This window comes from Crinia signifera, chromosome 2, assembly GCF_055691185.1.
Source record: "Crinia signifera chromosome 2, ASM5569118v1, whole genome shotgun sequence".
NCBI classification, from domain to species: domain Eukaryota; kingdom Metazoa; phylum Chordata; class Amphibia; order Anura; family Myobatrachidae; genus Crinia; species Crinia signifera.
Genome location: NC_139218.1, coordinates 135878697 through 135906445, shown reverse-complemented (window position 1 = coordinate 135906445; position 27749 = coordinate 135878697). Strand labels below are relative to the sequence as shown.

The 27749-nt window shown below is 43.0% G+C and overlaps 1 protein-coding gene across 3 annotated transcripts; it reads right to left on the bottom strand.

The window, feature by feature from the left end:
- MDM4 (MDM4 regulator of p53) lies at nt 1-27749 on the bottom strand. Of its 3 annotated transcripts, none has more exons than XM_083172902.1 (11): nt 27595-27749; nt 24184-24296; nt 21812-21886; nt 15218-15351; nt 14353-14402; nt 13112-13173; nt 12303-12381; nt 10130-10281; nt 8044-8196; nt 4945-5028; nt 1-2295 (listed from the first exon to the last, which is right to left on the bottom strand). In XM_083172902.1, exons 2-11 carry the CDS (start codon nt 24262-24264, stop codon nt 1759-1761), a joined length of 1407 nt encoding a protein of 468 aa, XP_083029028.1. In that variant the 5' UTR covers nt 24265-24296; nt 27595-27749; the 3' UTR covers nt 1-1758. The 3 variants fall into 3 exon arrangements, with proteins under 3 accessions (XP_083029028.1, XP_083029029.1, XP_083029027.1); XM_083172903.1 differs by lacking the exon at nt 27595-27749 and adding an exon at nt 27538-27576; XM_083172901.1 differs by lacking the exon at nt 27595-27749 and adding an exon at nt 27303-27506.

Genomic DNA, 27749 nt, shown 5'->3' with positions numbered 1-27749 from the left:
TATGTTGCAAATCTCATGGCGGTGCCCTGATCACGAAGCGCTCTGATCAGTATGCCATTTTATTTTTGTATTATGCATTTAAACCAAACTGTTAACCATATCTAATGACCGAAACAAAATTAAGAGTATGCACTTCCCCCCAGAAATGCAAATTGTAATTGTGAACAGGATGGTCCCAAAGCTCCTCTTGACCAACACGTTAGTTTAATAACTTAGCAAGTTTAAACACAAACAAGCAAATACATATCTACTGTTCAACCACCTCATAGGTTCACATGTGAGCATGGCCAAATGCCCTACACTTGGAACTTTTTACTACAGAATTGCACATAGAGTGTAGTGGTTAATATCCTTATCTAAAGAAACGATCTTGAAATTTCCCAACTATAAATCATTGAAAAGTTTAAGTGCTAGAATATAAAATAAAACACTTGTGGCTTTTTTTTTTACCACATTAGATATCAGGAAAAGCTGTAAGTGTGCAATTTCAGTTTGTAATACCAAATGACCTATTCTATGTTTTGATGCTCAAAGAGGAACAGGTCACCAGATCATAGATATAACAAGTATATCCAGGCAATACTGCATTAACAACTTTGTGGATGTAGATATAGGGGGAACAGATATAGGATGTACCTTTGTTAAGAAGTCTCAATTTTACTTAAAGGTCCATACACACTAGGCATTTTTTGCCCAGCGTGTATGCCAACCAATGAAGGGGAGGAAGGGGGGGGGGGGGGGGGGGGGGCGGTGTTAGGAATAGGGCAGAATGCTCAGTGCATACACCATTTTAGAGATTTTTCCTAGGGCGGACAACTTTCCATAGTAGGACCCTATGGAAAGCCGTCCACTCCGCGGCAGATGAGCGGCCAGGCCAGCGATGATGTGGGAACATGCATCAGCGCTCATCACTGCCCCGGACATACTAGGCAGCTTTTGAGCTGAAAGCAGCTCAAACGAGTAAACTGATCTGCTTACAGCACAAAGTCGCCCAGTGTTTATGGGCCTTAACACTTTAATGCCAAACCAAGCATGGATACGCCATGACTCATACATACCTACTATTGCAAAATCAGGTGAGGACTGAATATCAAGCAGGCTCACCTTGACTCTAGGAAGAGTGTAGGCATGGATCCAGGATGCGATTCAAGCGGCTGTGGGAAAACTACAGACTTCACTGGGAAAGTGAGCATCATGGGAGCTTAAGCTCAATTGCATTGAATTGTGACTGTCCCCTGCAGCAAATTGCAGCATTGCTGGGCAGGGGTGTGTGCGCGCGTTTCCCCCTGGTCACTCCCTACAGGAGTCACCTCGAGTCTTGTTGAGGACAGTAAGTATACTCTAGCTACATGCAACAAAGACATACAGAAATGTTTTTCAGAAACATCCAAATGCAAGAGAATAGTCCAGATATAAATAGATATGCAGATTTCTCATTCATATATTCTTGTGTCTTTATAAATATTTTCTCCAAGTTTTAGTTCCCTATGTCTGAGAAGAACTATGCAGTGTAAAGCAACTGTAAACACTTCGTATACACATGGCAGTGATAACGCACGATCATAGTCAGAGATTGGAACGACAAGCATTCCACCAGTCCAGGTAGACAATATGAAGTCTCTCAAATTGTTGCAAGCCTGGTCTCCTTCACATACAAAAAGGTGCTTAAGAAACAAAGTACAAACATTTGAAATTGCAAACAATTGTGCATGCCTTCACACATGCTCCGTGTAGGTCAGGTGACACCTCCTCACTTATCTATGCCACATAGGTCTTCACCACCATCTGTATAGGTTTCTGGCACACCGGACATCCCTTGCGTGTCTTCTGCAGACTACGTGCACATAAAAAGCATGTCACCATGTGGCCAGTACGGCCATGTATCACATTTCCATTACGGGGGCGTCGCTGGCAAAGCTTGCATGGCTCCAATACAGGGCGAATAGAGTCCAGTGATGCTTCATCGGACTGGTAGCTTAGAAGGGTGTCTGTACTTTCTGACAATGTTCTGATGTTTGATGCCAAGTCTAGCGGCTCTAAGAAAGGTGCTTGCGATTTGCGGCCAGTGGCCTGGGCTCGCACCATGGGAGCAGACACTGTCCTGCGGCAGTCAGGAACATCAATGCCACCGCTGATTTCTTGGGAAGTGACAATCGCAGGGAATGTTGGCGTTGAAAGGGTATGGGTGAGAGGTGGGCAGTCTGCATACCAGTCTTTGCGTAATGCCCAACAGCGGAAGCAGTAACGTTTCCCTGGCGAGTTAAATTTATGGCAACTTGTGCACTGCCAGCAGTCCTAAAGATAGAGTACAAAAAAATAAACAATAAACACAACTATAAAAAAAAAAAAAAAAAAAAAAAATTATATATACATACAGTACAGTATATCTAGTGAACAACAGTGTTAGTAGAGACAAGTCCTCTACTGTACCACTAGGTAACAAGTATCAAACCAATTTGAAGAGCTATGGTTGATATAGAAATAATTTACACTAATTAAATATAACTTTATAAATACTATAATTCAAGGAACTTTGTGCAATAGGGCTACAGGAAGAGAGTATAAAATAGCGATAATGAATAATTTAAAACAAGGTAATAAAAATCATCTAAAAAACTAGTTCATCATGGACCCAAAGCACAAGTGAGCAGATTGAGAATATCAGAGCAACCTTTCAAAGAAAAGCCACCATCAAGACCCAATAATTTGCTTTAAAACAAGCATAGAATTTCGTGTACGTGTAGAGGATTATGGCGAATATAACCATTCACCATATGACCATTTAGGAACAGTTCCAATCGATTATCAAGTAACAGCAGACATGCTCTTTATATTTATTTAGCACGATTTATTTTCCACTAATATTATACTTTCTAGCACTACACTTTTTCACCTCTAGCTTCTGCTTCTTATTAATGCACTGCTAGCTTATTTTTTCACTTGTGTGCTGCCCTGAAGTGACTGGCGTATGCAGGCCATTTTGGGATTCACCGCCCCAGATTCAAACGTCGTATTAGGGACCCACCAGAAACAAGGTTACCACAAAGCTGGTTGGTGGGCAAATATTTCTTGGCCAATTAATATACCAAGAACCTCTAATATTGATTAATAATATGGATTGTGCATCTGCACCGAGGCCCTTATTCAGATCTGATTGCAGTACAAATTTGTTCGGAAAATGGGCAAAACCATGTGCACTGCAGGTGGGGCAGATGTAACATGTGCAGAGAGTTACATTTGGGTGGGGAGTGTTGAATCTGAAATCTGAAGTGCAGTGTAAAAATAATGCAGCCAGTACAGAAATAAAATAACTCACAAATCTAACTCTCGCTGCACATGTTACATCTGCCCCACCTGCAGTGCACATGGTTTTGCCCATTTGCAAAACCAATTTGTACTGCGATTAGATCTAAATAAAGGCCCATGTGGTTTTCTTTGCAGAACTACAAGTCCCAGCATGAAAGCACGTCATGTATATAGGGTGTGCATTCTAAGATTCCCCCTCCCCACTGAAGGTTGGGACTCCTTCAACTTAAAGAAGAACCCTGCCCACCTGATTTGAATACTATTTTACCAGCTTGGTAGCCACAGACTGCAAACTGAAGGCACAATGAAGGCAAGACCTAAAAATTGACACCGATTGCTAGTCTTGGGGATGGATTTGGGGTGCGGCTCCCCTTGGGTTGGTGTGGCCGAGTTGCTTTCGGGGTGGCACATACTAACATTTATTTAGCACTATTTATTTTCAACTAATATTATACTTTCTAGCACTACACTTTTTAACCTCTAGCTTCTGCTTCTTTCTTATTAATACACCTATAGCTTAATTTTAGCACAATCCGTGTGGCATTATGTGAATTTTGGCTCAATCCATGTGGCATGATGTGAATTTCAATCCGCGTGTAAGGGGCAAGTATAATGGGGTCTAGTATTTTGTTGCATAATATATAGAAGTTGTATATGGTGTGGTACACTACACTCAAGGACACACCTCATTTTAAGTGGCCACACCCCTTTTCCTGAGCACGTCTTCGGCGCCCGCACAACTACATCCTTCACTTTTGTCACCAAGGTGGTCCTGCGTACTTTAAACACCAGGGCCTATTTTTAATCCCATTCCCACACTCTCTCTGCTCTTCTCCTCTCATCTTTCTCTTAGCATGTACACTGGCACCACTAACACCCCCTCCCAAACCCTCTCCTATCATGGTGGCCCGCCCCCTGTCATTTTCTCCTGGATCTGCCCGTCCATGACTATCTATTTTTAGAGGAGTTAATACACATATATGCATGTTTTAAGAAAAGAAGTTAATTCTTAAACAAATGTAACTTTTTTGTAATATTTAGCTTCACATTTAATTAGTAAGGCCTATTCCCATCTGACAACGCTCCCCAAACTTCTTTTATTCCCCAGCCATACTGCAACTTTGGGTATGGATCAAAGGGTCAGCCGTGTCTAGGTCAACAGTCAATAGGTCAAGACAGAATAAAAGGTCAACAGAAAAAAAGGTAGGCACTCGAAAAGGCTGACAGGAGTTGGCACTTTTTTGGCATCAGTGTTGACATGGACACTCAATTAGTGTAGAATGTACCCTCACATAGCTTGGTTACACAGCGCCATGCTTTGAGCATGTTGCTTCGCTGCAATAAGCACACTTCCACGATTGTAGGCCACATGGATTGTTAAAAGCAAAAATAATAATAATAATATGAAAAACTCATGACAACCTTTTCGCATGTCATCCTATCACCCAGATACAGGCAACTTTGCCTCTCTTTTGAGGAGCTGCACAAGCACGTATTCAATACAGACACAATACTAGTGCCTGGCTTACACTTGTAATTGTTCTGTTAGATAATAGCAGTGTTAACTTTATAATTTCAGGATAATTGAGTAACATGTTAGCAAATAAAATGCTGCAATCTCGTTTAACAATGACAAACCTCAGAAGAGAGATCCGTGTCAGTATCGTCGCTCAGACTTTGTGTGTCCTCTAAATCATCCTCATAAATAGTCAGCTCAATCACCTGAGGAGCATAAAGAACAAATTCCTGACAAGCCTTTTCTGCAAACCGGAATAGAGTCAGGAAACATACCATATTTTTCGGCGTATAAGACGACTTTTTAGCCCATAAAAACGTGCCTTCTAGTGGGGGGTCGTCTTATACGCCGGGTGCACGGCGTGATGTCGCCTTATATGCCGGGTGCGGCATATATTCATTAAAGGGTACCTCTCCTCGCCCCCCCCCCCTTCTTATGCATACGGTACCGTACCTTAATAATAAAAGATAGCAGTACGGTATTTGTCTGCAGCGTTTTCTTCAGCCTAACGGCCTGTCAGATTGCGCATTTGATGTCGGCGGCAGGCTCGGGTGTTTGGCAGGGCTCGGGGGGACTCGTGTGCCTGAGCTCTCCCGAGTCCCCCCGAGCCCCGCCGAAAATACCCGAGCCTGCCGCCGATGTCACTGCAGTGACGTCGGCGGGGCTCGGGTATTTTCGGCGGGGCTCGGGGGGACTCGGGAGCGCTCAGGCACACGAGTCCCCCCGAGCCCCGCCGAAAACACCCGAGCCTGCCGCCGACATCAAATGCGCAATCTGACAGGCCGTTAGGCTGAAGAAAACGCTGCAGACAAATACCGTACTGCTATCTTTTATTATTAAGGTACGGTACCATATGCATAAGAAGGGGGGGGGGGGGGGCGAGGAGAGGTACCCTTTAATGAATACCGGTATATGCTGGTATTTATGCCTGGGGGGAGGACAGCGGCATCACTGCAGAGAAGCTGCAGATGAGGGGGTATTAAAACTTTATGTGGTGGGTTTTGCTGGGGCAGGACAAACCTGCCCTGATAGGTTTGTCCTGCCCCAGCAAAACCCACCACTCAAGGGACCAGACAGCTGCTAGTGACAGGGAGGTGTGCGGAAGAGGGGGGAGTCTTATATAGCGAGTATATAACAAACTCTACATTTTGAGTGGAAATGTTGGGGGGTCGTCTTATACGCCGGCAAATACGGTACATGCATGTACAAAAGCTTCATTTTTTTTTACAGTTTCATGGTTTTTTTTTTTTTTTAAGACTGCCAACAAATGTATGCTATAAAATGAAACTAGGTTTTTCATGTATGGTCCTCCATTTTAAGTTATGGAAATGTTTTTTGAAGGCTAAACAAAATGGCAAATTCTCTACTTCATTGTTCTTGCTTTTGTAGAGTTTTTGATGCAATTTGATCAGTTTAAGTGTTTTAGTGACGCCATATGCAAAAAACGTATTATTTCGAAGTAGTAAGAAAGTGCTGAACTGCCTCTATGTTACGAAGTGTAGTTTAACAAGGGGTATATTCGCTAAAATGGGATGTTGCTATGGGCAACCAAAAAGATTCCATTATCTTCTAAAAAGAGCTTATAAGTCGTAGATTCTGATTGGTCTTAAAGTGTTTCGTTTTAGGACAATGCTGCATACAAACTAAATAGGAACAAATCTGAACCACAGAAAAATACCCTTTAAAATAAAAATTTCAGACATATTGTAACACTAGTACTGTATAATATTCCAACACACATACATAAATATTTAATAATATAAACACAGTAGGATGCAATTATGTTACTATATGTAGATTATATTATGTTATATTAATGTTAGACCATTTAAATATTTTTTTTCAATTTTGCACAGATTTGTTAATGATTATTAGTACTTGTTAAGAGATTAGGATATTTGGCCGGCTAATAAGAGTACTCTGTTTGTGCAGTGTCTGGTGTGATTTGGGGGGGGGGGGGGGGGGAATGGGGAGTTGACAGTAGAGAAATACGGTATCTAGTGAGGAAATAATAGTCTGACGTAATTATGTTTGTGATTTTAAACACTTTATTTGAAGAAATAGGTTGGGGGGGTGGAGTGGGTGGAAATGTCCTGGAGTGGGACCCCAATCCTGGGTGGGAGGGGTGGGGATACTCCAAGTCTATGAAGAGGAAACCATCCACCTTTGTTACCATGTTACCGTCCAGTGCGGGGGTCGGTGGTCTCATTCTGATGTTGTTGCGATGTGCCGTTTCCCCGCTGACTGGGTGACCGCACTAGTGGGACCACTAAAACTACAGCACCCACAAGGCACCTCAAGTCTCCTCCTAGTGAGTTGAGCGCGCTGACGTCAGCAGTGACGCACCAGGCAACACTGGGTCCAGCAGACCGGCGAAGCTAGTGCAGTCACCGGGGAAACGGCACCTCACAACAACATCAGAACAAGACCACCGACCCCTGCACTGGACGGTAACATCTACTTAGGAACGGGGTAAGAAGCAAGGTGCGGGACGCCGCTTCTTGCTCACCTTTTCCCCTCCCAGGACACAAACTGCACATCCACACTAGTGCGCGGATAGCCCATACACCCAGCTGCACACCTATTAGGACACATAAGTCCGACACAGGACTTATGGTAAAAGGGAACCCGTTGGTACCCCAATTCCCGTGAGGACTCCCGACAGTTACAGCTAGGGATCACCTGGAACAGACTTCCAGGCATCAACCCTTGACATTTACACTGCTGATCGGAACCTCCCCTCTCACAAAGTTCTCCCAAATGAAAGGTGGATGGTTTCCTCATCATAGACTTGGCGTATCCCCACCCCACCCACCCAGGATTGGGGTCCCACTCCAGAACGTTTCCACCCACTCCAGAACGTTTCCACCCACTCCACCCCCCCAACCTATTTCTTCAAATAAAGTGTTAAAATCACAAACATAATTACATAAATACCGTATTTCTCTCCTGTCAACCCCGCCTTCCTTCCCCCACCCACATCCCACCAGACACTGCACAAACAAAGAGTGCGCTATCCATATCCTTGTACAAATACTACCAAGGGGTTTCTTTTGGACAAACTCCGGGATTAGCAGCACCACGTATACATACCAGGTAGAGCGCAATAGATCCCACATCTCGGCTAATAAGAGTGCAAAGCAACAATGAGGCTGTGAGTGTAATGCATGATCACTGCTACAGTGAGTGACAAGGATAAAAAAGCAGGTTACTGTACTAACCTTTTTGGCTTCATCTTCTCTTCCTTCCTCATCCTCACCATCTTTGGATTCTGAAGCCTCCACTTTCACCTCTACATTGATTTGATCTGACCGGTTGTCATTTAGAAACCACAAGTCATCAGTTGTGTCTGAAACAAGGGCTGTATCTATATCCTGCAAAATCAAGAACATGGTAAAATACTATAAACACACATCCATCTCAGGTTTTAATATAAAAAAAATCTCTAAAAATTACAGCCAAATCATAAGATGCTGACAAACATGTTTCTGGGGCAATCGCAGGATTTTTAGAAGGGGGTTGGGTCTCCAAATGCTTGGTTTTAGACCAATTGTACTATAAATAACTGCTATTGTGACTATTCAAGCGTATGGCCAGTTCAGAGAAGACATGGGGGGGATTCTGGGTAACTGGAGATCCCTCTTAGCCGCGTTTGCATTCTGTAAACATACTATTATGGTGAAGTTCGCCAACCTTGCTAAATATGAAGTAGATCTGCAATTTTGTCTTCCATTAGGTAGCAAAATAATCCTTCTTTGTTCCAGACCCTTGTGGTCAAATCCATTGTACGTTTCAGAGGATCAGTATAAAATCTGTGCTGGGTGATGCTACAAAAAATGGTTATGAGCAGATAGACCAATCAAAAGCTGTAATCAGAGACTGGGGCTTTTGATCAGTCATCCAACTTATTACCACAACATCCAGCCATTTTAAAAAAGGCAAACTTTAAAGATCTCCAGAGTCAGATAACCAAAAAACCTTCTGAAGGCCCCCATACATTAGTCCAAATTGTCCTAGGGACAAGTCGGACCCGATTTCCCCCTGCAGCTCCCCAGGAGGGGGACACGCGATTAGGCACTTGATGTGCCAAGCTTTGCATATGATAAATCCCATGCGATTTATCAGATGCAACTCCTGGGGAGCCGGGCATGGGGAGAGGCTGGCAGGGGCAGCGCAACGCCGGTGAACCAGTGAGGGGAACGGGTCACGAGCTGGGCAGGAGGATCAGGCAGCCGCAAGGAAGAAAAACCCCAATACAAAAGAATGGCCAGCCAGTGGTTGGCTGAGAGCTCTCAGCCAATTGCTGATTGGCTGAGAGAGCTCTCAGCTAACCACTGGCTGGCCATTCGTTTGTATTGGGATTTTTCTTCCTTGCAGCTGTCTGATCCTTCCTGCCCAGCTTGTGACCCGTTCCCCTCGCCGGTTCAACGGGGTCCCCCCAACCCGCTGCCTATGTGTCCGCGGCCCCTGCCAGCCTCTCCCCATCCCTGCCTCTCCAGCATCCCCCTCCTGCTGACTATTTGTCAGCTCACCCTACCTGGCTCTTCCCTGCAGTTCCCCGCCCGCTGACTGCACATAAGATTTAGGAAATCTTATGTGCAGCCGGAGCGACTGCCTGACTCTGATCCGATGCACGCAGGACCGCGCATCAGGTCGGAAGGGGTGTCAACATGCGATCTAGCCCGATTTCACAGCCCAATTCATCCAAATCGGGTGAAATCGGGCCCAAATCGCATAATGTTAGGTGGGCCTTAAGTGCAATTTAAGGCATCTTGACCAATCTGTTGAAAGAAAGTCAGGTATCCAATTAGCTGCAATTTACCACAGTTAATTGACCTAGCCCCGATGCCAGCACTTATCAGGGATTTTGTTTTGTCTGCCTCAGGCAGTTGAAACCAAACCCTGATTAGTATGCATTATTTTTCCCCAAATGAAGTAAAACCACACAGGATGTACAAAAAGCTACAGACCTAGGTGTTGTCATTTTAAAAAAAACTGTCATTTCTCACACTACAAAAAAAAATAAAAAAATAAAAAAAACTACCTAGAAATGGATAGCCGATAATGACCACTAAGACATATTAAATGCAGCTATGAAATTCAGGAAAAAGTAAAAAAATCTCAGAATTGCTACCCGTTGCAGAGCCTTGAAGTCATGCTATAAAGTGCAGAAATTATAACTGTATGAGGACACAACAACAGTCTTTGAAAAGTCAGAATTATAGCTGGAGTGTGTGTTAAAAAAAAAAAAAAAAAAAGAAGAAAGTTCATTTTTTGTACTGCTGAGGTCACATAAGCAATCATTACCTGGTTAGAAGGTATGTCTGTGGATCCATTACTTAAGGGGTTGTAATTTGTCCTTAAATTTCCCAAAAACCACCAGGGTAAACCAGTTAAATCCCATTCTTCAAATGAAAGGTCCAACCGTGCCTGCTTGCAAATGGCAGGGCCTGCATCATCTGTCACAACAAATAAATTACATCAGAAACAACGTGTATACTTTAAGGTTGATGGTTGAAGCAACGAAATGAAGACACTGTGCTTCTGAACTAAAAGATGAAGGATTAATTATGGCTGAATATATCCGAGTCATACACAAATTTATTGTTACTAAATAGAAATGTTTATTTATTATCAAACATGTAACACGTACAATGAAATATAACAATTACAGGTGGCCACTTGTGTTTTTCTTACTGTTATATTTCATTGTACGGGTTACATGTTTGATAATTAACATTTCTATTTGGCAACACAAAGCTGTATTGTTGCAAGTTGGATAACTGGTGTATGACTCAGATATAATAAGCCATAATTCACCCTCTATTTTTTAATGCAGTGTCTTCATTACGTTCTTTCAGATAGGCCTACCCAACTATGCCACCGCCGGTGACGAGACATTGTGATTAAGTCTTGAACATGTACAGACACGTTAGTCAACTGCAGCTGTAATTACCAATTTATTAAAATTATGTCAATAATTTTCACTAGTGCCAAACCTATTTGGTTTTTTTTGCAATATTTGTATGCAATTGGAGTATTTTTGTTAAAATAAACAAATAGCAAAATGGGCAGAGGAAAGGAAGGAGGGAGTTGTGCAACCATCAGTGCTAGCATGTACAAAATAGGGAAGGTAGGTGGGCAACAATAAAGGCAACAAAAAAAGCTTCAATGGCAGAAACAATGAACACTCATGAAATAGGTCTCGAGAACTTGAAGTCCAAACATGGTAAGAGGTGGAGAACTCACAATACCTCTTTATACAAAGATGGAGTTTCTCCGTAGATGTATAAAAGTCTATTCTGCTGAACCATTCCCTAAGTGTCGGAAGAGAAGCCAATCACAAGTGTCTGGGATCATGGCATTTGTTGTTCTATTAAATTTGAAACCAGTGCCAACGTTGCTGTGCGAGATCCTCAAAATATCCACTAAAAATGCCAGCATTATTTTTGGAGCAATATTTAACTACTTCGCTGTGAGCGGCGTTGGCATTTTTAGCAGATATTTTGGTACTTGTTTCCTAGAAGGGCGCCCATCGCGGGCATTGCATGTACATCGCATGCCATTATAATGGCATGCGATGCGACGGATGGCAGCGATTTTACAAAGAAATGCATGGTCAAATGTAAATCGCGTCGGTCGCATCGCATGCGGCCAAAAAAAAAAAAAAATCGCATGCGATGCGACCGACGCGATTACCGATTTTACATAGGGAACAATGTTAAATGGCCCACAGACCCCATATGGTCACCCTGAAGTGTGAAATGGTCCCCCCAATTGTTAACGCCACCCCACGATCAACGTCAACCCGAAGCGTGGCGAGCGCAGCGAGCCCGCGAGGGGCGGCGGTACGCGTCCTCCGACCTTTTCATTCCCCCACTATCCACGTCGGCGTGGAGTTGAGAATAGAAAGTGTGGCGAGCACAGCGAGCCACCGAGCCCGAAGCGTGGCGAGGGGTCGCGGAATACGAGCCCGAAGTGTGGTGAGCACAGCGAGCCCCGCGGAATACATGTTAAGTAATCCGTGTCCGCTCGCCACGCTTCGGGAGCGTGTTCTGCGTCCGCTCACCACACTTTCTATTCTCAACTCCACGCCGACGTGGATAGTGGGGGTATGAAAAGGTCGGAGGACGCGTACCGCTGCACTCGCCAGGCTTCGGGTTCACATTGATCGTGGGGTGGCGTTAACAATTGGGGGGGCCATTTCACACTTCAGGGTGGCTATTTGGGGTCTGTGGGCCATTTAACATTGTTCAGTATGTGAAATCGCATGCAAATTTTTGGGCTCATGGGATGCGACCGACGCGATTTTTTTCCTTGCGATGCCTAAGTTCAAAATCGTGGGCGCCCTTCTAGGAAACAAGTACCGATATTTTAAGGGTCTCTAACAGCAATGTTGGCATTTAAAGAGTTAACAAGGACTTTTTATAAGTTGCCAAAAGGTATAGAGGAGTAATCCAGAAAGAGTAAAGTAACCTACCTTCGGCAATGCGCTTGTTGGGATTAGAAGATGTAACTGTGTCATCACCGACCGCTCCAATAATACTTTCTGCAAGACCCTGAGAATGAAGGAAAATTGCGGAAGAAAAACAGATTAACAACATTATGTGGATATATAAAGAAAGATGCAGCAATAATGTACTGGCCACCTACTAATAGTGATACTAAACTGCACAGTAAGGATACAAGAGAGGAACAAAAACCATCTAGATCTCATACCAGGTCAGCTGAAGAGACTTTTTGCACGATAAAAGATCTTTTGTTAATTCTAATTTCAATGTTGAAGCCACCACCAATATGGCTACAGTTCAAATGGGTTCTGCTTTGTATTGATACTGTGTGTTATTGATATGATCAACAACTAAAAATTAGAAATATTAAATGCTTAATACTGCCATTATTTGTAAGGATAAGTGAACACAGAGGTTGCACAATCCATAAGGTCATATTTACAAACTATAGGACAGCCCATATATATGTGCATTGTATATGGTCTTTCTGGCACACTTTGAAATGCTTCTGTGAAACTGAGCAACTAGCTACGTAAACAATACGTATTCTGTACTATGCAGTGTTGTGTGGTGGCCGGTATCAGAACTGCTGCATCACTAGCACGGCTTGGAGAGAGAAGCTGTGCAAGCATTAAGGGAACAGAGAAGGGTGACTCTGTCCCTGCTCAGTGGACTCCAGCGGAACCTGAGCGGTTTGAAAATGCGGTCTGGAGATCCAACGCTGGCAGGTACAGAGAAGGGGAGGCTCTGTACAAGGTCAACAAATACCAGATTTTACCTTCTGCCGCTCCAAACCGCCTGTGTCCAGCGTTTGGTCTCTTGAGGGACTCTGAGCAGCATCTGTGAAGCGGATGAAAAAAAAATCCCTTCCCCAGTAATAACTACTATTCAATCCATGTGGTGACGATTGGACCGCAAGAAAGGCACTCAAAAAACCCCACACATAATGGCTATAAGAGGACTTGGGGCCAGATTCTCTAAGCTTCAAAAGTGATCAAATGGAGAGTGATAAACCGCCAGCCAATCAGCTCCTACCTGCCATGTCAAAGACTGTGTTTGAAAAATGTCAGACAGGAGCTGATTGGCTGTCTGTTTATTACTCTCCTTTTTATCACTTTTTAAGCTTAGAGAATCTGGCCCCTTGTGTACTTTGCCTATGCACACCCTTACTGTGTACTTGTAGTGGAGATACCGTAAAAGAAGAAAAAAAAAAGTAAAGCTTTTTTTCAGTGGTCCAGGTGATATATTGTATACAAGTATCTTAAATTACAGCAAGCACGTCTTGATAAAAAAAAAAAAAAAAAAAATGAATGGGTTTTAAAAACTCTACTTTTTTCATCTTTCAATTGTTCTCACGTCACAGTGCTCCCCACTACTGGCAAGAGAAATGTGTTACACTCATCATGTACTACTGACCCGACATCATTTCTAGGGGTTGGGAAACTAAGATCTGCAGAGACTACTAGAAATCATGTGATGTGTGCAAAGGGTTAGCTGTGGCCCTCCAGCTGTTGTGAGACAACACATCCCAGCATGCCTTGTAATAGTTTTAGCAATCCTTAACAGCAAAACTGTGGCAAGGCATGATGGGACTTGGACTTTCACAACAGCTGTAGGGCCATAGTTTGGCCATGCCTGGCCTAAAGTGTAAGGTCAACTCAACTCACCTATGTTTAAATACAGAAAGGGTTACGTTGGCAAAGAAAGATTCACACAAAGTCTCTACACAACAGCACCACGACCCCCACCACCCGCAGCCTTCTCAGACACACATCCGGTAACCATGCCCGAACTCCCACACATTCACTTCAAGCATCACATTGTACTGAGTAATTGGCTATTCACTTAGCTAAATGCAGTTGCCTGGCACCAGAGTACAGATAAAATCCTGCATTACAGTGATTGGGCGGGAACAGGAAGAAGGAAGAAAAAACCTGCTGTGATTTTAACTTCACATTAAGCTTCAGCCGTTGCCAGTCAAAGAGTAAGATAGTCAGAAAATCCAATGTGAATATTTACCTGTGCAAGAAACCCTATACAGGTTCTTCTTCAACATCTCGTACAAGGGACTGTGGGGAGATTACAAGAACATTTGGAAGGGTTAGAGCACTATAAATAGCCTTATTTAAGCCATCACATTCTCTACAGACAGAAAGTTCTCAACCTCCAGCAAGTTCACAGTAGACAGATTATACAAAATTCTACATCTAAATATTAATCCACTTAATGCCCAGACTGACAACCATCAGTGTAAAATATATGAAACATGAGCAAACATGAAAATGTAACATAATGTACATTAAAATTTGAAGTCGACACCCAATGAGTGGTAATTTCAACAGCAGAGGAAAGGAACATTGGAGTTCCATATGGCATGAAGGTCAGCAAGCATTGTAGTCCAGCATGGATATAAGCCCATACAACACTGGTTATATAGGAAAAGGGTACTGATAGCAGGAAGAGACTTCCTTCTGCTGCTTTAGCAGTCACTTATAACACCTCTCCTGAAGTACAGAGCACAACCCTGGAGACACTAAAATGGTGCATAGGCAGCATATACACTAATCAGAGAACACTTCAAGAGCAAGCCAAGTACATATTGCAGGAGAGGAACTTTAGCAAACTATACATTTATAGCAGCTTAAGGGAGAGAAAAAAAACCTCCAACAATCTGCTGCGCACATTTAGGCTTATGACGGTATCTTATTTACTATATGTAGCAACCCATTTAGTTTGTAATCAGACATCAACTATACACTGTCAAGTTATATTCCAGCAAGCTCTTTATGAAACCAGAGGCACACATGGAACAGTGGACTTTATTTTCAGATTAACATAAAAGGCATTTAAAAGCTTTCAACAACAAAAATCTATGACTCCTCACCTGGGGTCCTTGACAGAAAATGTTGTGATGCCCAATAACTGCCCGAGTTCATCAGTGCCACAGTGAACAATGTGTTGCTGCTGCTTGTCGTACAGCTGTTTCACCATGATGTACTGGCCCAAATAATGCATAACCTGAGTGGAGACATAAAACATGTGTATTACATGGCATGCCAACTTAATCATATCAAGCACTAACGTCTATGATGCATCGTCTCGTCAAGGATGAATAAATGGCAAAATTAGGACGCTGAATAGAAGATATTACAATAAAGTCATAAATCATCCTATAAACACATCTACGAAAGCTTCTCATACATATAATACAGACAAACATGCTAACTAATGAAGGCTTTAATGACTGACCGCTGCATCGTCCCATTCTCTTCTAATTCAGGCCCTAGTTACAATGGAAAGGTTCCCTACAAGATATGGGCACTTTTTACCAACAGAACTGCTGCCATATTCACAGATAGAATACAAATGCTCTCGGGTGAGCAAAAAATGCAATGCCGAAAGAAGGGTTAGAAGACACCTGAACAACAGAAGTAACCAAACGCTATTTCCAGTATCTAGATAAAAGTACTGAATCAATAGTTTTAATAACCTGCTTGAGAGCCCATTAACATTAATGACAATGATCACTTACTTAGTGGCATCCTTTACCCTTTGAGCGCCAAGTAAATTTGTCAAAAATAGGTGTGAAAATTGGCAAGCAAACATTTTTATTAATCATAAAGCTGTAATGTGTACTTACCGTATTTATCGGCGTATAACACGCACTTTTTTCCCCCTGAAAATAGAGGGAAAAGATGGGTGCGTGTTATACGCCGATATGCGTGCTATACGGCGGTAATTTCACCCGGCGGGTACCTGTAATGCCTGGTGTTGCTGTTATGCGCGTTGCTGTCATCCACGGGACGCCTACTAATCGCGCGTTCTCTGCTGCTGCTGCTCAGCGTCGGGTCCTCGCAGCACGCTTAAAACTCCTCCCTGTCATCCACGGGGCGCCTACTAATCGCGTGTTCTCTGCTGCTGCTGCTCACCGTCGGGTCCTCGCAGCAGCAGCACACTTAAAACTCCTCCCTGCACAGTGACTCCTTCCTCCCTGGCTACAGCAGCGTCATCAGCCTTCCCAAGCGCTGGCTGTAGCCTGGAGGAGGAGAAGGATTTCTGTGCTAACTGTGCTGCCCTGCTTCTGTTATTCAAGGTGGATTTTTTTTTTTCTTTTACAGATAATCAATTATGTTAATAAACACTGTAATAAAGTTTTTATTTAGAAATCCCCTCTTAAAATGAAGGTGCGTGTTATACGCCGGTGCGTGTTATACGCCGATAAATACGGTAATATAAGAAAAAAATATATAAAAAAAAAAATGTAACAGGGAGCCGCGGCGCACAGTTTAAGAACCACTGCCTTAAGAGAAAGTGAAAACAAAATGGTGTTTCAAACTTCCTGCATATGGACAGAGGGAGCTGTGACAATATTTATTGGAGGTAGGAGCAGATGGGGACTAAACAGTAATTTTGACAGGCTTTTAACTAGTTACTTGATAATTCACATTATGGACAGTATACTACTCCAGCGGTAATTTGCTGCACAGCAAAAACTAGCTGGTATCAAGATTTTAGCCAGATGGTATAGACCAGTGGTTCTTTACTTTGGTCCTCAAGTACCCCCAAACACTGCATGTTTTCGAGGTCACCAGGCAGGTGCACTCATTCACTGACATTTTAAAAGATCGGAGGTAGAGCTAATTAATTCACCTGTGATTGTGTGTGGAGACTTGAAAAACGTGAACTGTTGGGGGCACTTGAGGACCGAGGTTGAGAACCACTGGTATGGACTTTCCAATTATAGCCCGTTTATAGTGTGCGATATAAAGCATAATCCCGATAATTGCTGGCGATCAGGGCTAGTTGGATAGCCCAAAGTGAATTTACAGAGCAAAAAAAGTGGGAAGTACGCTGAAACCAATAATACATTGGGTAGTTGCGAGTCTTGTAGCCGGATTTCACATTTGTCAATTGCTGTCAATGTATTCCTAAAATATATATTCCATGCAAATATGTGCGATTTTTATTGCAGTGTTTAAAAATGCGCAAGATGATTTTTAGGTAGTGTCTAAAACAGGCATGTCCAACCTGCGGCCCTCCAGATGTGCTAAAACTACACACCCCAGCATGCCTTGCCACAATTTGGCTATTAGGGAATGCTAGAATGATGGCAATGCATGCTGGGATGTGTAGTTTTAGCACATCTGGAGGGCCGCAGGTTGGACATGCCTGGTCTAAAACAAAGACACCTAGAGATGAACAAGAAGCAAATGAAGTTCAGCTTGAAGTGCGACTTCTCTACATGTTTTACGCCCTGTGTTATTGCTCCCCGCACCAATTGCAGCTAAATAAGTTATTTAAATGCGTAAGTGTTTGAAATAATTCACAGACCAGCAGACTGAACCAACGTATTAGTCATGAAATTGCACTACATTTAATACCGTTTACAGAGATGCTGAGCGTACCCTTCACTTGCCTATTCATTCCTTATTTATCTTTTTTAATTCTATTTTAATCTTTAAGAAACTTTGTAACATCATCCGGGTCAGTCACCCCAACACACACACAAAAAAAAATGATAAATCTGCCATGGTTTCATTTTTTCGTTAGAATTGATGAACATAAAGGGTTTTTTTTGTTGTTTTTTTTATTACTTCTGGAGGTTAAAAAGCAATACTCCAGGCAAAATTGTATGCAGAGGGGCACCTACGATAGCAGAACTGGGTGTGTTTTGCAGCTGCATGTAAACAATCCCAGGAAAAGATAACAAAATAAAAAATGAAATTATTGCTAATGAAATTCACACATTTTTCATGGAACTGCTGCTGTAGTATGGTGAAATGAAGGAATTACACAAAAGTAAACAGTTTTGAATGAAAAACACATGGGCCAAGTCTGCTGCTCACCTACACAAAGGCAGGTATTCAATGCCGTGGGCGAGCGGCGACAACGAGCAGGGTTCCTGCTCGCTGTCACCACTCACCCAGTCAGTATCCGTTTTTTGAGCGAGGGAGAATTGGCATATGCGGCTCCAGAAGCAGCGAGACTCGCGGCTAAATACAGCGGGTTCGCTGCATCAGCCGCGGGTCTTGCTGTTTGGGGGAATCCTCATTGTCCTGTGATGGCGAAGATTTCCCCAGAACGTTGAATAGGGCGAGCGGCTGGTGAGGGGGTTAAACAGCGAGGATCGCTGGTTTTCTGCAATCCTCGCTGTTTAACCCCCTTTGCGGCTGCATTGAATACCTGCCATAGAGATCAGTATCAGGCTTCACATAGGGGACAAGGGGCTTAATCACAAAGCACATTGGGGCAGATTTATTAAGCTTGGAGAAGAGATAAACTGGAGATAAAGTGGAGAAAAGGTAAAAGGAGATAAAGCACCAGCCAATCAACTCCCAGCTGTCTTTTTCAAACACAGCTGATTGGCTGGTGCTTTATCTCCTTTTACCTTTTCTCCGCTTTATCTCCAGTTTATGTCTTCTACAAGCTTAATAAATCTGCCCCATTTTTTCTTAAAATGGACTTTAAGACCATTTGCACTGCAGGTGGGGCAAATGTAAGTTAGATTTGGGGGAAGTTATTTTGTTTCTGTGCAGGGTAAATACTGGCTGCTTTTATTTTTACACTTCAATTTAAATTTGAGTTTAAACACACCCCACGAAAATCTAACTCTCTGCACACGTTACATTTGCCCCACCTTCAGTGCAGCATGGATTTGTTAATTTGAGAAAAAAAAAAAAAAAAATGTGCTTTGTGATCAGGTCTGAATTAGGCCCAAAAGCTATGTGGATTTTTTCTAACACCACTACAGTTAATTAGTGACGACAGTGGTTGACCACACACATGCTATGGTTATCTTTCAACCATATTTAAGGTCCATAAACACTGGGCGATTTTGCTCACCGTGTATACTGACCGATAATGGGGGGGGGGGGGTTAGTTATACAAAAGGTTTGTTCTCTACATGTACACAGGATTATACCACCATCATAGCTAGGGGAAAATATATATATATATATATATATATATATATATATATATATATATATATATATATATATATATATATATATATATATATATATATATATATATATATATATATATATATATATATATATATATATATAGTGTGGGTGATTGATTTATTACATAGTAGTGCTAAATTCCGGAACAGAAGTCCATCACCACTTTTCAAGTTTTCATTGGAAGAAGTGTTGGCCAGTTCACTGCTACAATGTATTTAGTACATCAAACAATACTGATATTGGTACAAGTAGTTCCATGAACTGTTCTTTTCTGACCTTGTCCATATTATGGTTATAGGCAAAACCTTGCAATCTAAGCAGGACAGAACGTGCATGCATTGTCTATCTCTACAGACTAGGGCGACGCGCGGACCACACATCGCCATCGGGTGTACAAACAGAACGATCTGTGCTTCATTTATAAGTGATCTAGTCAGATGGCTTAGAAATGGGACTTCAATTGCCCTGTTTGTATGCTCCATTAGTGATATTTATATTTTAATTTATTTAGTTGCAATATTTTTATTCTAGCAGTATTAAGCAAAAGCAATGTCAGCCCGTCAGTAGCGATCCCAACTGTCGGGCATTTGAACAGTCGAGATTTGACTGTTGGGCCTTCATCCACCACCCCCAAACAAAATGTCAGTGTTGTCTTCAGATCACCATTTCATACATGAAGTCACTACCAATATGTCAAACTGAGCTGCATGTCCAGACGATGGGAAGGGATTAATGATCATCATCATTCGTAACACACAGTGCGGCAGTTGTATTAAGCCTAACAAGAGATAAATGCCAGGGTGATAAAGAGAGATAAACGTCCAGCCAATCACATCCTAACTGCCATGTTACAGACTGTTTGAAAAAAGTCAGGAGGTGATTGGCGTGATGTTTATCTCTCCTTATCACCCTTGCATTTATCTATTATTAAGGCTTAATACATCTGCCCCACTGGGTGAAATTTTAACAGATATAGCTCAGAAGGGCTAAAATGAGTGATATTGTTTGAAATCTCTAATGTGCATGCACCTTTACGGTTTGTATTTGGCATAACAAAAGCCATTTTCCCAAAAACAGCCTACCATGTTCTGTTCTATGGTCTACCAATTACATCTGTATGACCAACACACATAAACCAAGAGCCCAACATAATGCCAAATAAAGCCTTATGCCCAAATTACCAGCCTCAAGCACTCTATTACAACCATGTAGCCATCATAGGGACCTACACATGAGGTGACTCTTTTTCCTATGCTTGCTAGGCAATCTACCTAGGTTAGAAAGTGCATGCACTGTATCTGAGCAGGCAATGGACACGCGTCGGTCAGCGCATCGCCATAGGGTGTACACACGGTGCGATCTGTGCTTTATTTTTAAGCTAACCAGATTGCTTACAAAATTAGGCAAAAATTGTTATATGTGTAGGGGCTTTTACACATCAATTTCCTGTCCAACTCCAAACCCATACCCACTGTATGAGTTAAGGACTCAATCCCCTACATCAGGGATGGGGAACCTCCAGCTGTTGAACTACACATCCCAGCATGCTTTGCAACAGTTTTAGCATGGCCAAATAGCAAAACTGTAGCAGGGCATGCTGGGAAGGTTCCCCATCCCTGCCGTACATGCATTTACCCAGATTAACAGCCCCATGCTCACAGTTACATCTGTTCGAAACATAACTCATACAGCTTAATAGACCAATACCACAACCACCTTCAGCTAATGCCCCAAATATAAAGTCTTTCCCCCCCAATTCTTTTCACCATGTTCAGAAAAGAAAAATATGAAAAGACTAGAAGTGAATACAAATAATCAAATTAAGCCGTCTACCAAAATGTATTTTTGGGGAAAGGCCACTGTTTGTATTCCACAGTGCCTTCAGCTCTGCAATCATTCAGAAAACATTCAGAAGAGAGCGTAGGAACAAGGTACCATCTAGATAGCCTTTTGCAGATCCTTTTGTTATTTTGACCTCAAGTAGATCAGTAAGAGTTTTTAGACTTGGGCCCATACATCTGGATTCAATATATTTTTTCTGTGTATTGTTTAGATGTGGTGACATCTATTAAAGTGCTGATAGATCTATAGACAGCATAGCGCATCAATTTAGTTCACTAAATTATTGTTTTTTTTTTATACCAGGTCTGGATCCAAGGCCCATCCCAAGACAGCTCATGAGTATCTTTCAAAAGTGGAGACTAGTAGGCTGTAGAGCAATGAAATTAGGCCTCATGAGCTTATGGTCAATAAACAATAGGTTTTGAAAGGGGCATACTGAACTATTAAATACATATAACAGAATAATGGAGATCTCTTGTGAGGTTATGTTAATGCAACCCTGTGCTGGTGCTGAATGTCAGGCCTAGAAAAATATTACTCTGTAATGAAAGCAGGTTACCACAACCGTATGTTTATTTTGCTGAATATGCTTTGTAACTACATTTATTCAATAAAATTTACGACTAAAAAAATAAATAAAACACTACCAGCCTCCTTTAGAAACTTGCCTGCTTTATGGTAAATGTGTCGTCCTTTGCCCCTGCCATGCGCAGAATCTTAAGGAGAGCTGGCTGTGCCCGTACCTGGATGAGATGGAGAAAAAATACTCAAGTTAAAAATAATACATTAGGATAAAACAAATACTGTGTTATATATTTCAACTTTGTAATTTAACCATAGGCAGAACCTTGTTTGTGTATCAAAATAGTAAGTGGTGACCAGTTCTTTTACTTATAAAGCCCCCAAATAGTAAGCAGTGCTGTACATTGAGGGGATGATCATACAAACAAATCATCTACAATGACATGAAACAGAATTTAACCCTTTCCCGACGGGGCGTTTTTTGTTAACTTTTTTTTTTTTTTTCCTCCTTGCGTTCAAATAAGCGTAACTTTTTTAATTTTCCGGCTATATAGACACATGAGGGCTTTTTTTTGCGGGACAAGTTGTACTTTTTAATGGTACCATTTACTATACCGTATAATATTCTGGGGAATCAGGAAATAATTCAATGTGGGGTAAAAAGGAATAAAAATGCAATTCCACAATTTTGCGTGGTTACGTTTTTTTTGGAGTTCATAGTTCGTTTAAAATGATGGGTTATCTTTATTCTATGGGTCGTTACGATTCAGGTGATACCAAACATATAGTTTTCGTTACGTTTTACCACTAAAAAAAAAAATAGAAAATTTTACGGTTTTTCTAATTTGCGTCACGTCGCCATGTTCTGCGGCTTATAACTTTTTTTATTTTTCCACCTACGGACCTGGGTGAGGGCTCATTTTTTGCGGGCTAAAGTGTACTTTTTAATTAATACCATTATGGGATATGTGCGACTTTCTGATCTCTTTTAGTTACATTTTTTTGGGTAGGCGATGCGACCAAAAAACGTAGTTTTGGCGTTGGGAATTTTTTTCCGTTTACGCCTTTAACCGTGCGGGATAACTAATGTTATATTTTAATAGATCGGACTTTTAGGAACGCGGCGATACCAAATATGTTTATTTTTTATTTATTTTTATTTGTGAAATGGGGAAAGGGGGGCGATTTGAACTTTTAATATTTTTTTTTTTTTTTATATTTTTAAAAATTATTATTATTTTTTTTTTTTACTTTTACTACAAGGCCCCCTAGTGTACTTGACCACTAGGGGGCGCGATCGCCTGTACTAGGTTCAGCCATAGAGCTCTATGGCTGAACATAGTTATTTTCAGCACTTCCTATTACATCCTGCCTCAGGCAGGATGTAATAGGAATGCTGACATGGCCAGCACAGGGGTCTACATTAGACCCCTGGCTGCCATGGCAACCGATCGGCACCCTCCGATCTCGCCGCGGGGGGCCCCGATCGGCGCCGGAGGGGGGTGCCCCCCCTCCGATCAGCTATTTAAGCACTGCGGGCGCTTTGCCCGCGGTGCTTAAAGGGTTCAACGGCCACGATCGGCGAACTCGCCGCTCGTGGCCGTGAGAGCAGGTACCTGGCTGTAATATACAGCCATTACCTGCTCTCTTTCAAGCCAGCTCACTCCGTGAGCTGGCTTGATTCCCCCGCAACCGACATATGACGTACATGTACGTAATATGTCGGGAAGGGGTTAAATATTGTACATCAGAAATGAGCTTGCCATTTAATTCAGGGATTCAATTTCACCTGGAGGCTGAAACTGTACATTGTAATCACTTTTCTTTTGTTTGTATTTACACCACCTAGAGCTGCACAGGAAAAGTGTTGAGGATTAAGGTGCCTACACACTAGAAAGAGCAGTGATCTTAAGATTTCCCTGAGTGGCTTTCTTCCTGCCTGGCACCGATGGAGGGGGGAGAACGGCTTTGCATAGCGCACTATGCAAAGCCGCTCATCTGCTGGCATTCTTTCCCGGCGATGTTGCGGGAACGTGTAGCAGCGCTCATCGTCGGGGCATACAAACTGGGCGGCTTTGAGCTGAAAGCCGTTCAAACATGCTTTGAGCAACTTTCAGATCAAAGTCAGTCGCCCAGTGTGGATGGGGCTTTAATTAGAACTCAAGTTACAGGAAAAGACCTCCGCGCTAGTAAATTTACTTATTTTGTTCTTTTTTTAAATGGCTCTACCTCCAAAAATATCCAACCTATGATGTCGAAATTTGGTTTAGATTAGTTTTTTTTCCCCATCCTACTGGTACACAGAACTTCATATTTATATTTTTTGAGTTGATTTGATATGGAATGACCCTATAGAAAAAAAAATCAACTATAGGCAAACCATTCCTTACTGGAAGGTGGGTTCATGAACTTCCAATGCAGTGGTAGCACCGCTTTATCTGCGCTATTAGGAATTTTAATAGGGATTTCTTATACTAGGGAAAGAACTATCAAAAATCTGGAGGATTATTTTACATACCGCATTCCCCTCTGTATCCTGTAGACTACAATGAGAAGGATTAAATCCAAGAAGCTGTGGGGAGGAGGTAGAAGCTGACATTTTGGCAGTGACTAAGCTGTCTGAAGTGGAGCCTGTAATGTAAAGAAGAGTCCATTCAGAATTACAACTAGAAACAAGACACAAAATAGAACTAAATAAAATAAAAAATGAGATTGCGATACAAACCAGTCTACTAAAATAAAAGTGAAACTTTAATAGTACTTGTGGAGTATCACGGCTCCCATCGTATGGCATCGTATGCCATATGTAGTGGCATACGATGCGATACGATTTTTACCGATTTTTTTGCATTTTTGCTCAAAAATCGTATGCGATCGCATCCCCATCGTAGGGCATCGTATGCCATATGTAGTGGCATACGATGCGATGGCACCCGATTTTGCACTGAAATGCATCAGAATGCATTGAAATGTGTATTAAACTGATGAAATGCCCCCAAATGCCATTTTTCATAGTGCACCACCCCCACTATCAACGTCAACCCGAAGCGTGGCGAGCGCAGCGAGCCCGCGAGGGGCGGCGGTACGCGTCCTACGACCTTTTCATACCCCTACTATCCACGTCGGCGTGGAGTTGAGAATAGAATAGTGTGGCGAGCACAGCGAGGGGACGCGGATACCTGTGAAGCCCGCGAGGGGACGCGTATAGCTGTGAAGGTATCCGCGTCCGCTCGCCACGCTTCGGGCTCGGTGGCTCGCTGCGCTCGCCACACTATTCTATTCTCAACTCCACGCCGACGTGGATAGTGGGGGTATGAAAAGGTCGTAGGACGCGTACCGCCGCCGCTCGCCACGCTTCGGGTTGACGTTGATAGTGGGGGTGGTGCACTATGAAAAATGGCATTTGGGGGCATTTCACAAGTTTAATACACATTTCAATGCATTCTGATGCATTTCAGTGCAAAATCGGGTGTGATCGCATCGCATGCGATGGGATTTTTAGCATACAATCAGCATACGATGAAGGTCGTGGGAGCCGTGATACTCCACAAGTACCCTTTAATATACAAATATGAGGATGTTATCTGCGCACTGAGACGTATTGGAGTTGAACAGCTGCCACACAGTGACCACTCTGTATAAGATTAAATGAGACAAAAAGGGTCCAGTGCTGCACTCCGTCCGGGTATGGATTGTATGGTCGACCATCATTAGGTTGACACCACTAGGTCGACATACTGCAAGGTCGACATGGGTCTAGGTCGACATGGCACAAGGTCGGCATACGCATTTGGTCGACAGTCTAGGTCGACAGTCAAAAGGTCGACATGTTTTTTTTTACCCGAATGTCTACATGGACACAGTTTTAAGTGCACTGCGTCCCCTTGCATGGCTCGCCATGCTTTGGGCATTGTGCCACGCTGCGCTCAGCACATTTTTATTCTCCCACCACGCCCTAGTGGATGGTAGGGCATAAAATGCCGCCTGTCGGTACATGTCGGCTCATAAAAAATTAAAAAAGCCCATGTGGACCTTTTGACTGTCGACCTAGACCATGTCGCCCTAGACCCGTCGACCTTGCAGTAGGTCAACCAACCAACCATATCCCCTCTTCCCTATGAAAAGTGAGTATATAAGAGTGGTTACGACAGGATGTACTGAAGACAAATGTCTAAAGATAGGATATGTTAAAAATGCAGATTAAAATGTTAATATTATACTCAAGGTTCAAAAGTGCAGGGTACAATCATAGTCTATCAGCTTGGAGGGCAACAGTGTATTAATAAATTGTAAAGTGATAAAGTGAAAGTGGCGTCCTACTAGTCTGGGATCCACAGGGGTATTTTTGTGCACTAATGTTGCCAGATGATCTATGGCTTTATCTTCTGTACGGGACCCTGTCAGAGGATCGGTGCAAATGGGGAGGGAAGACAGAAAGTGACAGGATGGCGTCTCTGAACCTTCTGGGCTTCTCCCACCGTTTCTGAGTATGGGTGATCTGTGAGCGTCACATACTCCTACCTACTTAGCGATTGCCTTGTGGTCTGGGACAGGGAACATTTAATATACATTACATATGTAGGTTAAATGGTCAGTCTCTTTACACGGCCAGCCAGAGAAGGAAGAGGAGCACCATTGGATTTGTAGATAATCTTTTATTGCTTAGATTCTGAACAGTAAAACAGATCGAGGCATTATGGCCTTCCGAAAATGGCCTACACACTAGCTCCATGTCCAGGGAACTAAGCAAGGCGAAGCAGGGAGAGGAGAGGAGTGGCCGCTGCCACGGACTGCTGCGGTCACTCTAGTACTATAGATCATCAACAGCAGCACGGGACTCAATGGTATTTGTACAGTCTCTAGATAAACACTAGTATTTTTTAAACTTTATTGTACTACTGGGGACTGCTGCCGCCATTCGTGGATTTGATTTTATATTGTGTGGCTAGCGCAGCGAGCCACCCAGCCCCGCAAGGAGACGCGTAATACCTGTGAAGTAATCCGCGTCCGCTCGCCACGCTTCGGGCTTGGTGGCTCGCCACACTATATAAAATCAAGTCCATGCCGACGTGGATAGTGGGGGTATGAATAGGTAGGAGGACACGTACCGCCACGCTTCGGGTTGACGTTAACAATGGGGGGGGGCATTTGACCCATCAGGGTTAGGAAACAATAAAAATTGGGGTCTGGGGGCCAATGTAAAATGGGGTCTCAGGGACCATTTTACATTGATTCCAATGTAAAAATTGCGTTGATCGCATTGTATGCGATTTGGTTGTATGCGACTCGATCAACGCGATTTCGGGGGTTATCGATGTACACAATTTTTATCACTGGCGCCGTGCTAGGAAACAAGTACCCAATTGTTTAATTGTTACGAGGTGGTGGAATACAAAACGTTACATTCCATCTTTAACACAGTACCCTTGGTGTGAAGGGAAGTTTGGTGACCTATGAAAAAGACAATGGCTACAAAATGACAAAAAGATGACGCTGTCAGTAGGCGCGTACGGCCTATTCCCTATCCCATGCACATAGCATACCTCACCTGACCTCTATTGCGTCTGATCACGGACCTGTGCATTTATATATTACACACTATAGTACAAAAAGAAATGGTTTAATTTTAAAACACACCCTGGTGGCCTGATAACAACAGCATTACGGCTGAAGGCGGGAGTGCGGCAACATGGTGTCCCGCCAGTACACAGCTGTATGAGAGGTGGTGACAGCGGCCAAGGAGCGGGCTGCAGCAGCTAGCGCCAGTATGAGCCTGCTGAGCGGAATCTCCTGCTACCTGGCAGCGGGTCGGTGTCACACTGCAGGTACGGGGGCAGGAGACTGAGCAGCACAGGCCAGGGGGCCGACTCACCCTAACATCGCCCCACGCCACCGCGCAGCGCCACAGTATGCTGCCCTGATGGCCTACCTGTTCACAACTAGCTACCGAGGCGCCATCTTCCAGGGGATTACCACGTCCGGCTTCCGTAACATGGCGTCGTCCACCGTTTCCGCCACTCCACCGTAGCGTCCATTTTAGAAGCATCACGAGGAGCCGAAAACAGACCATAGAGTTGAGACGGA